This window comes from Mya arenaria, chromosome 8, assembly GCF_026914265.1.
Source record: "Mya arenaria isolate MELC-2E11 chromosome 8, ASM2691426v1".
In the NCBI taxonomy this organism is placed as follows: Eukaryota; Metazoa; Mollusca; class Bivalvia; order Myida; family Myidae; genus Mya; species Mya arenaria.
The window spans coordinates 13,280,177-13,293,539 of record NC_069129.1 but is presented as its reverse complement, the minus strand read 5'-3'; the positions used below and the strand labels follow the sequence as shown (position 1 = coordinate 13,293,539).

The following is a 13,363-nucleotide window of genomic DNA, read 5'->3' as shown; positions in this document are numbered from 1 at the left end:
TCACACACACGCACGCACGCACGCACGCACGCACGCACGCACGCACGCACACACGCACGCACACACACACACACACACACACACACACATCCCATATCTAAGTTTGTTTAGTTTTATAATAGTTTAGTATGTAAACGCTCCCAACCGCAATCAGTGGTAATTTAATGACGATTCCTTGCACGTATGACTGCATCTTTCTTGCGACTTAAAACCCTTGCATCAAAATCAAGCATTTTAAAGGTTTTCTCATGTGGAAATTATTAATGTTTAGCGCAAATAAAATTAGTGGTGTTAAACCGCGAAATATGGATTTTGCAGAGTTAGTGCCCTTATTTATAACTTGACATGGATTTTATGACAATTTTGCAGACGTAAACATGTTGGCAGAAGAACTGCTAAACTGATTTCGGGAGTATATTGATTTAAATTAAAGACGAATAAAATAAAACAAAGCATGACTGACAGATTTTCTTCACATCAAGGTGGTCAAACTCCACTGATTCTCTTCGCAACTCCACCTTTATTACAAGAACTCCAGGCGTTGACAATCCATATTCCTAGTGCAAACCAGAATGCAGCTCGATTCCAGCCACAAGTTATAAAATGCAGGTGATCATAAATGGAATGTTTCATAGTTTAGCACAAAAATACATTATTCATTAATAAAAATATATACTTTTTTATTTAATTCATAAAAGTGATAAATTTAACTTATAATAATTGTTACTCTCAAAGACACCAGATTGTATGATGCAGAGCCATATTTTTGGTCTGTTTATCACATCATGGCAGATATTACAACAATTTAGTATGATTTCACAACAATGTTTCCATATACAAGCAAAGCTAGATATTCCTTTAAGATTATAAAAAAGGAAAGATGGGAATTTTCACATTTTATGTAAAATGTCCACAAGTAATGTTAAAACATTAATAAACTCAATATAAATTCTAATCATACACATATGCCGCTTTCAGTACAAAGAATACTGTCTAAACTACATCTTAGTGGCCCAACAATCTTAGTTCTAACAGTAGGAGAAATCTGTCTAAAACACACACATACAGTCTGCTAAAAAGCCATTTCCCAGGGCTTTTTCTGCCCATTTTGGGAAGAAGACCCTAGACATTTTGGGAAATTTTGTCTTATGAAAATGCCAAAATTTGTAAATTTTACAGTTAATAAAAACAACAGCTAGTCTCCTACGATTAGGAAATGATTTAATATTAGTTTATTTTCCTTTTAAAAGACCCAAAAAATATCAATCCTTGGGGAGTAATATCTGTTGCAATAAATCATGACAGTTAGTAAATAGTTTATACTGATCTCTGAATGTGATGAAAATCATTGATTTCCAAGTTCAATTATCAAACAAACTTTACATCACATAATTTATTTGGATGTTAAAAATGAACCAGTACAGGTAAAACGACTTCCTAAAAAAAAAAAAAAAAAAAATTTTATTTCGATTTTTTTCTGAAGATTGGGAAAAATATCTTATATTTTGCTTTGGGAATGGGTCCGATAGTCAGACCCGTGGGTACTATAGAAAAAGCCCTGTTTCCTGCCAATTTTTGGAAAACTTGAAATATTTTTAAAAAATGAACCAATGCCAAAATAAGTCAGAGTTAGAAAAACTTCTCTGTCCCACAAGCCTAGAGTGCTAAAACTAATTAAGTCTCACTCACATAAAAGATTCCACATTTACAATAGAGGAAACATGTACATGTATGACAAACGAGTCTTTAGCCTTGTAAAGTTCTTACACAATATGTAAGTACCTATTTATTTTTTCATTTAAATGATAAAAGTATTTTAACATAATCATTGGTTGGTTTCAGAGAGTTTATTTTCACGGAACCTGGTGTGATTGGAAGTCCAAGTCCAGATATCATCGATCACACTTTTCATCTGATAGCAAGTGTAAGCTCTCATCTAATTTCTGTGGTTTTTGTTGTTGCTAATTTCAGTAGGTCTGCTCAAATCTTACAAAATTGTGGAGCAGAACCCTTTGGGTCAGAGAACATACTTTGCTAATTTACATTTGCTATTGAATATACAAGAGTACACATGTGAATATAGTAAACATATTCTTTGTAAACTCATGAGTGATTTTCAAATTAATAGTTTAGTCCATAACTTTTCAGGCTTCCTTGGTCGCCTCAGGAAAATTACAAAACAGATTGACAAGAATTGGTCTTCAGGTATCTATGTGAACATTTTACTTGAAAAGTTAAATTTAAGTCGAACAAGAACAATACAAATGTCCTCAACATGATGTGCACATTAGTCAATGCCATTTGGAAGGCATTTTTTTTCAATTTTGTTGCATCATGCAAGTTATTAACATGTATGTATATCACTAAATATTTCTACAAAATAATAATAATGTTATATTTCTGATATACTTTTGCAAAAAAAAACACTATAACCTCATATCTGGCAGGTCAGCAGCCCTTACGAGGTTCAGACTGAGCTCTACCAAGCCTGTCTACGGTACACGATCATCGCGCGTCTTTCACCAAACTGGAACAAGGCTGGTGTATGGCTTGTGCAGGGTTTGTTTTTGTTGTTGGATTTTTTTTTCAATAATCAAGACTGACAGATTTGGACATGATGAGAAATCATCATGTACATGTATGTAGTTGTTTAAAGCTTCAAATACATTTATTCATAGTCACAATATTATATTTTCAAGTCTGGACTAGCTTCAGACATTTTTTCCTGTCTGAGGGGACAGCTAGACTTCCTTACCTTCTTGGGAAAAGTGTTTGTACCATATCTCTAGTGAAATGGTTAGAACAGAGACATAGACTCCAAGACATTCTCATATTATATTTTTATTTTAACATGATTACTCAAGATTTCAATTTTGTATGATATTATTTCAGGCCGAGACTTCCTGACTATTAAGGGTTGTGTCAATGCTGTCAGTGAGTATAGCATACATTAGCTTGGACAATTTTAACAGATAATATTTACTGATATACTACAAAGGTACTTTTATTTATTTATAATTCTATTCCTGTATGACATATTATTAAAGCCGATCGGATTTTGACATCAATAACAGTTATCCAATGAAAGGGTGTAAAGACCATGGACAAACGAATTTAGATGGACTTGAATTAGATTCATTTTTTGTTTATATATATATTAGCAACTATATTGAGAATGGAAAATTTGATCATAGTGCCATGTAGATTTTATATAATAATTTCAAAGTCCAAATATGTTTTCAAAACAAATTGTTGGTCATATTAGCCTCAGGGCTTGGTTTAACATGAAACAGTCATATATATATAGAATAATTGTTTCAGTGTAAAATTGTCATATATTTCAGCGAGTGAGCACCAAATTTAATTTTCATAAGTGGCGTAGCATGAGTAAAATATTCACTTTTGGTGTTCAGGAGGTGAAATATATTGCTACACTGAAACAAACAATTTTTCTCTTTATTATATATGCTAATAATCGGAATTTAAAGTCATTTAATTACAATTCTTAAGAAAAACACGCTAATTTGTATAGGCATGTAACATCCTTTTGGAAATGAAGTCATTTGAATTGGGTCCCAGCCCAATGCTCGCTGATGTTTGCTTTGGAATGGAAGGTGGTCTTAAATTTCAAAACTGAAAAATATCACATTGACATGTTCACTGTTTGAAACAGTACATTATCAATTTTATATCACTGATAAATCTCTATAAATCACCTGAAAACAGATGATAAATGATTGAGAATACCTGTTTTCATTGTCATACGAAATATTTTTGTGTTTAGATGTGACAGAAAGTCACATAAAATAAATATAATCTTGAATATTATATGTTTCAGAGATGGATGTGGCAGTAGTGCATGATGAGCTCTACTTCACACTAGAAGCTGCCATGCTCAGAATCTCACCTATGCAGGTAAAGTTTCACGTCTCTAAAACTTTTTTGTGAGGTTTTATGTTTGCTTTTATTCACGATTTCATACATAAGGTTGTTACTCAAAAGCTTCTTAAAGACAAATCGCATGTCGTTACAAAAAGTTTGAGGACCTGGAAGTTGATTTTCTCAGATCTATTTTACTTGTCAATGGTACCATGCAACCAATAATTTGATTTCTTTTAAATAGGTTTATCCGTACATGCCATATTTTCTGGAGACCATTCAGGGGGATTTGTTCAAAAGTCTGAAAATTCAGGGGGATTTTGGTAGTATTCAGGGGGATTTTTTAGCACATCTAATTCGGCAAAATTTCAAAGTATTTTAAGACGCAAGTACGAAAAAAACAAATTGCCATAATTTTGAAAGGCTCCCGAGGGGATTATGCCCAGAATTTAAGGGGTTTTGGGTCACATACCAGGGGATTTTCATCATCGCCATGTAGCATTACAGGCATGACACAAGTGCCAATTCACCTTGTTTACCCCTTTTTCCAGCACTTCATCTATATTTTTAGGAGACACAGACATATTGCATAACAAAAGCACTCACTTGAAAAATTAAATACTTCACAGAAAAATATGTTTCAGAACCAATTTAATGGGCTTACCTTCCTCTAAAATTGGATACAAAATCTGCTGCCTATGATCATAAATGATGACTTTCAGACTAATAGAGAAAATGGAATGAATTATCAATATTTTTCATTTCAATTCCCCAAATAGTCAGATTTGTTTGCTTCTGATAAAAAGCAAATGCATATAATTTATTGTTTAAGTTCATAACATATCTTCTTTGGCATTCATCAAAATATAAAAACATCATCACCATAATGAATGAATAAAAATTATTCATCCGAATTAAATTGTCTTCTTTCAGTTTCTCTTCTGGAAGTTCTGTTATTTTCCGATATTTGCAAAGAAGGTCAATGTCATGTATGTAAACATATTAGTGGGGCATAACAAAGAACGGCATTGTCTATTAGTTACTTTAATCCTTTTCTTTACTGAATAATTTACTGTCACCTTTCAATTAAAAATCCTTTTGATGACAATATGACACAATTTTATTGAAGAACGTTTTAATTTGTTACATCCTCTCTGATTGGATAAAAATTATAGTTTATCTGACAACAAAGAAATTTTATTGGCTCTTCACAAAGTGTGCCAGAATTATAATCATTTAACTGGTGCATCTAACAGTGAAATTTTTGAATACAGTTTTTTCATTACATATTGAAGAAAAACCAATCTCTGTATGATTTGTCTTGAAATGATATACATGTATGTAAATACTACTGTATATAATTACATAAATCAATTTATATCATCATGGTGTCATATTAATTCTAAACCTTCCAAAATCGTCAAAATATAAAGATAGCGAAATGCCTATAATATCATAGTTTTAAGTAACACTCTAATATTTTGAATAAATGAAACTCATAATTTTATTGTGTTTACCTGGTAACTTCTTGACATCAGATGACATTTAAGGGAACATAAATTATTGCACTCAGGTGACAGACCTAGACATTGTTGGTAAAAGCCTGGACCACTACCTCACCCATCCCGGAGCTTCGCTTGAAAAAGGACAGATTGCTTCTGACTGGTGCTACATCCTTCCTAGGTACCAGATAACAGTAGTTGGTGAATTTAGCACAAGCCTGCCAGCCCAGTATACATGCACTGGTACAGTGCTTGCAAGACTTGCTTAAAATTATTAATATTTATAAATTAAGTCAGGCTTGGTACAACATCCCAAGCTCAGTTGTGATGTAGGAGCTGGAGCTCGATGGTAAGATCTATGATGAAGATATACTTTATCAGTTGATGACCCCCAAAGATCAAAGTTGAAGGTCTAAGCTAAAATTCAAAACAAATCTTGTTGGCCAAAAAGCTGGAGAATATTTTGAAAAATTACAATCTCATGGAAATATTAAGGTTATGAATAAACTTTGTGAGCTGTCAGCATTCATTTTATAAATGTTTGTTAGATGAAATTATCAGTTAACTTTCTTTAGGATGTCTTAAATTGGGAACTGGCAACTACATTTGTCTGTTTACAGTATGAAAAGGGGTCGTATAGCCAGCATCAGCCACGAGATACCAGAAGACAGTCCATTCACCATGTACCGAGATCTGAAAAGACACTGGAAAAACACAGTAACTCTTCTAATATGAGTTTGATGATATTTTATGTCTGAGATAGATAAAATTGACATGAAGTTTTGTCCGTTTATAGTCAGTCCAAAACTCAGAAGAGCTTATGTTGAACCATGAGTAAGAAAATTTAAGAGAAATACATTTTCCGCTTTACTACATTTACTAGTAAAGAACTGTAAACATAATGTTAAAATGTAATATGAGCCCATTTTTGTGTCGAGTGGTTAATTTTTAACTTTCACTCAGTTACTATAATCAGTCTTGAACATACAGATCACTACTAAAATAGCCTAGGATATATCAGGAAATCCATAGACATTACTAAGGAAATTTATAAGTTTTTTTTTTCTTAGTATTTTATTCATAAAAAATGCCTTCACTTCAAGTACAAGTACTAAAAATAACAAGGATGTTTGATGATAATGAAATTATATATTTTTCTTACCTTATATATTTCTAAGATCATGTCTGTGTATGATTTCAGTATGGCTACAGACTGCCAGAGACAGATGAAGGAATCAACTTTTACCAGATCCATTTTGGAAAATTTGGAGGAAAACTCTTCACATATCCTTTTGTATTTCCAGTTCTCTGTCGCAGAGATAATGGTTAAGAAGCTTTGACAGATTTTAAGCTGCACTCTCACAGATATACCATTTTTACAACTTTTTTCTTTTTTTTTTTTGGAAAGAGCAAATTTTGGTGTAAATATCTGCAGACTAATGATGTAAGACTGCTGACAAAAAATCAGATAGTAGATTTTCATATTTCCGTTCGAAATTTAACGTTTTATGGCTTAAACCGTTACTTATGGGTTAAGAAAAATGCATGAAACATCAATTTATGAACTTAATTATAAAAATATGTGATCTAACTTTTTGTCAGCAGTTTTATATATTTGGTTTCCATGGATTTTCGCCAATATGAGCTTGTTCCAAGACAAAAATTAAAAAAGTTATCAAAACGTTCAATCTGTGAGAGTGCATCTTAAAAGGTCTGTGCTCACAGATTTATTGACGGTGATAAAAATGTGTGTTTTTAATAACTTATTTGAGTAAAAAGAAATAGTGAATTCTTTTTGTATGAAAATATAATTTAAGCTAAAAAAATATTTTTCCCTTTTCTAAATCATCACGTTCTCCTTGACCATACCCCACATACCCAGAGATGTGTCTGCGCCCAAGGGAGCTACAGCGGGTCAGTCGTGTTGACCCAAAACCCATCTTGCGGGCATTCATCATTGAACTTCAAGCCAAGTTCCCCACGGTCTGTGGGCTCCCCATCAAACTGCAGACCAAGGCGAAGTTTACAGTTAATGACCTGCTCTCTGTTAACCAGGTCAGTAGAAAATTAATGAATTGGTAATTTAACTTGGTTTTAGGCTTTTGCAGTTTTCAGTTCGCTTAAGATAATGTTTTGTTTGCAAACATTAATTAAATTATTTCAATACAACAAATTCAAATAGCTTTACAATAGTTGTGTTTATATGGTTCTATGACTTTGACTTTCCTAACTGTAAAGGCCATTGTTTTTGAAAGGTAAAGGTGACATAGATATTTGTTTTACAGGTGGAAAAACAACCCAACTCGAACCTGACCAGTAAAATGACTGGTTCCCGACAGGCTGTATACAGAAGCAAGACAGAGATGAACACCATCTTCACCACTCAAAACATTCCAGCCACAGTTGTACAGTCAACACACCCAAGCATGACCAACTCATCTAGGCCTGTCACAGAGAAGCATATTAATAATGGGAGTATAAGGAACATTTCGTCTGAGAAGTCTTCTTCCATCTCGGTCAGACCTCCAACTGCAAATGCAACTCCAAGTCAGAAACTTTCATATCTTATGAGCTCACAGGGTCTCACAAGCTCTTCATCAATCAATTGCCAAACACCTCAGAGCACAATTGCAAGTTCCAATAATCAAGAACAAACTATGATGAGAACAGCTACTCCTTTGGACAAAGAAACAATGGTAGGATCACAGAATCCAAAATCACAAACTGTGGTGGCTAGGAAATTGTTCCCTTCCTTTAAACCCAAAACACAGATGACTGCCTGCACTGTAATGGCACAGTCTCAGTCAGCCTCTGCAGCAAAGTTAATACCAACATTCACAGCAAGGAAACCCCACAACCAACAAAGCAAGATGCCTGCTGCACAAGGATACATTAGCCTACCTAGGAGCACAACAGGAGTTGTTAACCCAAGTCAGCTGTCAAATTCCCAGCTTGTCAGCTCCAATCAGATTGGCTGCAGCCAGCAGACTGGTCATGAAAACAAGACAATTCCTTTATTCCAAAAAGTTAAACCTTCTTCTATGTCCTCTATGACAGAACCATCAACGTTAAGCAAGAAACCTTCATCTAGCAAGGCGAAAAGTAAGGTTGTATCTGCATCTGCGAAAACAGGAAAACCTACCAAAAGGAGCAAAGATAAGGTTTGTGTTATTTTCTTTTGTTTGATTTTTGAACTCTAATGAGCTTGTGTGTCTTTATGAGTGGTCTGCAGTCAGATCTTGCTTTTATTGACTTTGACTTTAACCGCAACTAGAAGCATTTCTTTATATAATTATTTCATGGGTAGAACATGTCCATGTCGAAAGAACGCCTTTGTATGATTCATATAAATTCTAACAGGTTATCACTTTTTCCCTCAGGTCCCTGACCAAGAGAAAAAGAGGATCAAGAAGCTGAAGAAAGCTGAGGCTTGAAAAATGATGGAGAGATGTGACCTAATATTCGTTGTTGTTCAGAATGTTGTAAGGTTGTAAGCCATAACAACATTGCTAACGTCATTGTTGTTAACTTCAAATCTTTGCTACATTTTCGAACAGTAGTTTAGACAAATTGTTGTAGTTAACAAAATTGAATCAAAACTTTCACATGAACTTTGTTTAAATTTACATGTAAACTAATTTCTTTGATATATAATTATTTTATAATCATTTAACCAAGCATCTTTGATAGATTTGAGAAAAAATAAAGTGATTTTTATGTTGGTTTGGTCATAGTAAGGTTATGATTTGCACATACTGTAGTTATTATGTGAGGATCTTTTAAGAATGCCCAGAGTTTGAAGGGTACAGTGTTATTTATTGAAAATGTTATTAAACTAACTTAGTAACTTTTTATCAAGTTTATATTACAGTCAGCTTACCAAGTTATTATTACCATGATTACAATAAACTCATAGTTTATGAAAGATGTTTTTATCATTTTAATAGTACAATACGGGGAGTTAACATATGATGCATGTTTATATGCTAGATCAAGGATAGCCCCACACTTTCTAATCCATTTAGTTTATAAAGGGTGTACGAGATATCAGCACGAGATGTTAATCTATAACACTGAATCTAATATGTTGACAGGATCCTTGAGCAGACAGAAAACACTTGGCTCATTCCTTAAATCTAGTGTTGTGATCTTGGTCTTAAGTAGACAGGAAAACCAAAACTTGAAATATATATATGTAGTATTATAAACTTGACCTTAAGCAGACAAAATATCAAATCTAGATTTGGGATATTGGGACCTTAACCTGGATCTGGTAGTATGACATTGACCTTGAACAGTCAGATGCATGGCTTAAACCCTTCAATCCCTAGATCTAGAATTTTGATTTGTCCTTGATCAGACAGAAAAGAATGGCCCTAACGATAGATCTATATTTGCTATCTTAACCTTGAAAATGCATGGCTTAAACCCTTGAAATCCTGAATCTAGAATTGTGACCTTGATACCCTGCAAGGTTCCAAATATTTGTAAGTAGAGAGCTCAACTTTTAATCCACTGCTCCAGTCGGGCATGTTTATAGAAACAATACTTGTCCTGACCTAATATGCACTTGTCCTGACCTAATATGCACTTGTCCTGACCTAATATACACTTGTCCTGACCTAATATACACTTGTCCTGACCTAATATGCACTTGTCCTGACCTAATATGCACTTGTCCTGACCTAATATGCACTTGTCCTGACCTAATATACACTTGTCCTGACCTAATATGCACTTGTCCTGACCTAATATGCACTTGTCCTGACCTAATATGCACTTATCCTGACCTAATATACACTTGTCCTGACCTAATATACACTTATCCTGACCTAATATGCACTTGTCCTGACCTAATATACACTTGTCCTGACCTAATATGCACTTGTCCTGACCTAATATGCACTTGTCCTGACCTAATATGCACTTGTCCTGACCTAATATGCACTTGTCCTGACCTAATATACACTTGTCCTGACCTAATATGCACTTGTCCTGACCTAATATGCACTTGTCCTGACCTAATATACACTTGTCCTGACCTAATATACACTTGTCCTGACCTAATATGCACTTGTCCTGACCTAATATGCACTTGTCCTGACCTAATATACACTTGTCCTGACCTAATATACACTTGTCCTGACCTAATATGCACTTGTCCTGACCTAATATGCACTTGTCCTGACCTAATATGCACTTGTCCTGACCTAATATGCACTTGTCCTGACCTAATATGCACTTGTCCTGACCTAATATGCACTTGTCCTGACCTAATATGCACTTGTCCTGACCTAATATACACTTGTCCTGACCTAATATGCACTTGTCCTGACCTAATATGCACTTGTCCTGACCTAATATGCACTTGTCCTGACCTAATATGCACTTGTCCTGACCTAATATGCACTTGTCCTGACCTAATATGCACTTGTCCTGACCTAATATGCACTTGTCCTGACCTAATATGCACTTGTCCTGACCTAATATGCACTTGTCCTGACCTAATATGCACTTGTCCTGACCTAATATGCACTTGTCCTGACCTAATATGCACTTGTCCTGACCTAATATACACTTGTCCTGACCTAATATACACTTGTCCTGACCTAATATGCACTTGTCCTGACCTAATATACACTTGTCCTGACCTAATATGCACTTGTCCTGACCTAATATGCACTTGTCCTGACCTAATATACACTTGTCCTGACCTAATATGCACTTGTCCTGACCTAATATGCACTTGTCCTGACCTAATATACACTTGTCCTGACCTAATATGCACTTGTCCTGACCTAATATACACTTGTCCTGACCTAATATGCACTTGTCCTGACCTAATATGCACTTGTCCTGACCTAATATGCACTTGTCCTGACCTAATAAACACTTATCCTGACCTAATATACACTTGTCCTGACCTAATATGCACTTGTCCTGACCTAATATGCACTTGTCCTGACCTAATATGCACTTGTCCTGACCTAATATGCACTTGTCCTGACCTAATATACACTTGTCCTGACCTAATATGCACTTGTCCTGACCTAATATGCACTTGTCCTGACCTAATATGCACTTGTCCTGACCTAATATACACTTGTCCTGACCTAATATACACTTATCCTGACCTAATATGCACTTGTCCTGACCTAATATACACTTGTCCTGACCTAATATGCACTTGTCCTGACCTAATATACACTTGTCCTGACCTAATATACACTTGTCCTGACCTAATATACACTTGTCCTGACCTAATATGCACTTGTCCTGACCTAATATACACTTGTCCTGACCTAATATACACTTGTCCTGACCTAATATACACTTGTCCTGACCTAATATACACTTGTCCTGACCTAATATGCACTTGTCCTGACCTAATATACACTTGTCCTGACCTAATATGCACTTGTCCTGACCTAATATGCACTTGTCCTGACCTAATATGCACTTGTCCTGACCTAATATACACTTGTCCTGACCTAATATGCACTTGTCCTGACCTAATATGCACTTGTCCTGACCTAATATACACTTGTCCTGACCTAATATGCACTTGTCCTGACCTAATATGCACTTGTCCTGACCTAATATACACTTGTCCTGACCTAATATGCACTTGTCCTGACCTAATATACACTTGTCCTGACCTAATATACACTTGTCCTGACCTAATATGCACTTGTCCTGACCTAATATACACTTGTCCTGACCTAATATGCACTTGTCCTGACCTAATATACACTTGTCCTGACCTAATATGCACTTGTCCTGACCTAATATACACTTGTCCTGACCTAATATGCACTTGTCCTGACCTAATATGCACTTGTCCTGACCTAATATACACTTGTCCTGACCTAATATACACTTGTCCTGACCTAATATGCACTTGTCCTGACCTAATATACACTTGTCCTGACCTAATATGCACTTGTCCTGACCTAATATACACTTGTCCTGACCTAATATGCACTTGTCCTGACCTAATATACACTTGTCCTGACCTAATATACACTTGTCCTGACCTAATATGCACTTGTCCTGACCTAATATGCACTTGTCCTGACCTAATATACACTTGTCCTGACCTAATATGCACTTGTCCTGACCTAATATACACTTGTCCTGACCTAATATACACTTATCCTGACCTAATATGCACTTGTCCTGACCTAATATGCACTTGTCCTGACCGAATATGCACTTGTCCTGACCTAATATACACTTATCCTGACCTAATATGCACTTGTCCTGACCTAATATACACTTGTCCTGACCTAATAATATGCGCTTGTCCTGACCTAATATGCACTTGTCCTGACCGAATATGCACTTATCCTGACCAATCAACCTTTTTCATCTCAAATGATTTCTTACAACAGTAAATGATTAAAAAAAATATTAAAAAATGTTCACTTACTTTTATTAACTAAATTTTACATGTAAATTGTCGAGGAAAATATTGTAGTTCTAGAGTTTGTTGAGTGTTTTTCAGCATCAGTCTGCTTTTTAGTAGAAAAACATCCGGAAGATAATAGGTCTGCCATGTTTTGAAGATGACGGATGACAGTTGTCAAAGTATATAAACAGCAACTGAGATTTAAGTTGTAGAAAGACCAAGTAATATTTGTCTTGATATTTCTATATTTTGAAGATCTATTAAAAGCAATAACACACCAAGTTAAAGCGATTAACAAACATCTAAGAAAAATTTAATATCTCGCATTTGTTTCAATGGTATTACAATTTACCACACAAAGCAATTTTTGTACAGCTTTATTTCTTTGACACACACCCATGGAAACAAATTAGAACAATAAGATACAGCACAAACCATTGTTTTTTGCTATAATTTTCCTTAAAGCGCTTAAAGCGGATTTTGAGATACTTTTTATTTGAAATCAACTTGTCCTGTCCGGCCACCAGCTTTGGAATTTACTTGAATGTCCTGACCAAATTTTTTGTATTTT

The 13,363-nt window shown here is 34.9% G+C and overlaps 1 protein-coding gene across 1 annotated transcript; it reads left to right on the top strand.

Moving 5' to 3' along the window:
- Positions 1-454: 454 nt before the first annotated feature.
- Positions 455-9,196, top strand: LOC128242154 (uncharacterized protein C18orf63-like). The gene is made up of 12 exons (XM_052959221.1): positions 455-609; positions 1,843-1,924; positions 2,149-2,205; positions 2,448-2,559; positions 2,893-2,934; positions 3,839-3,915; positions 5,453-5,562; positions 6,002-6,098; positions 6,583-6,675; positions 7,266-7,436; positions 7,652-8,542; positions 8,762-9,196. Exons 1-12 carry the CDS (start codon positions 455-457, stop codon positions 8,813-8,815), a joined length of 1,941 nt encoding a protein of 646 aa, XP_052815181.1. The 3' UTR covers positions 8,816-9,196.
- The last annotated feature ends 4,167 nt before the right edge of the window (positions 9,197-13,363 follow it).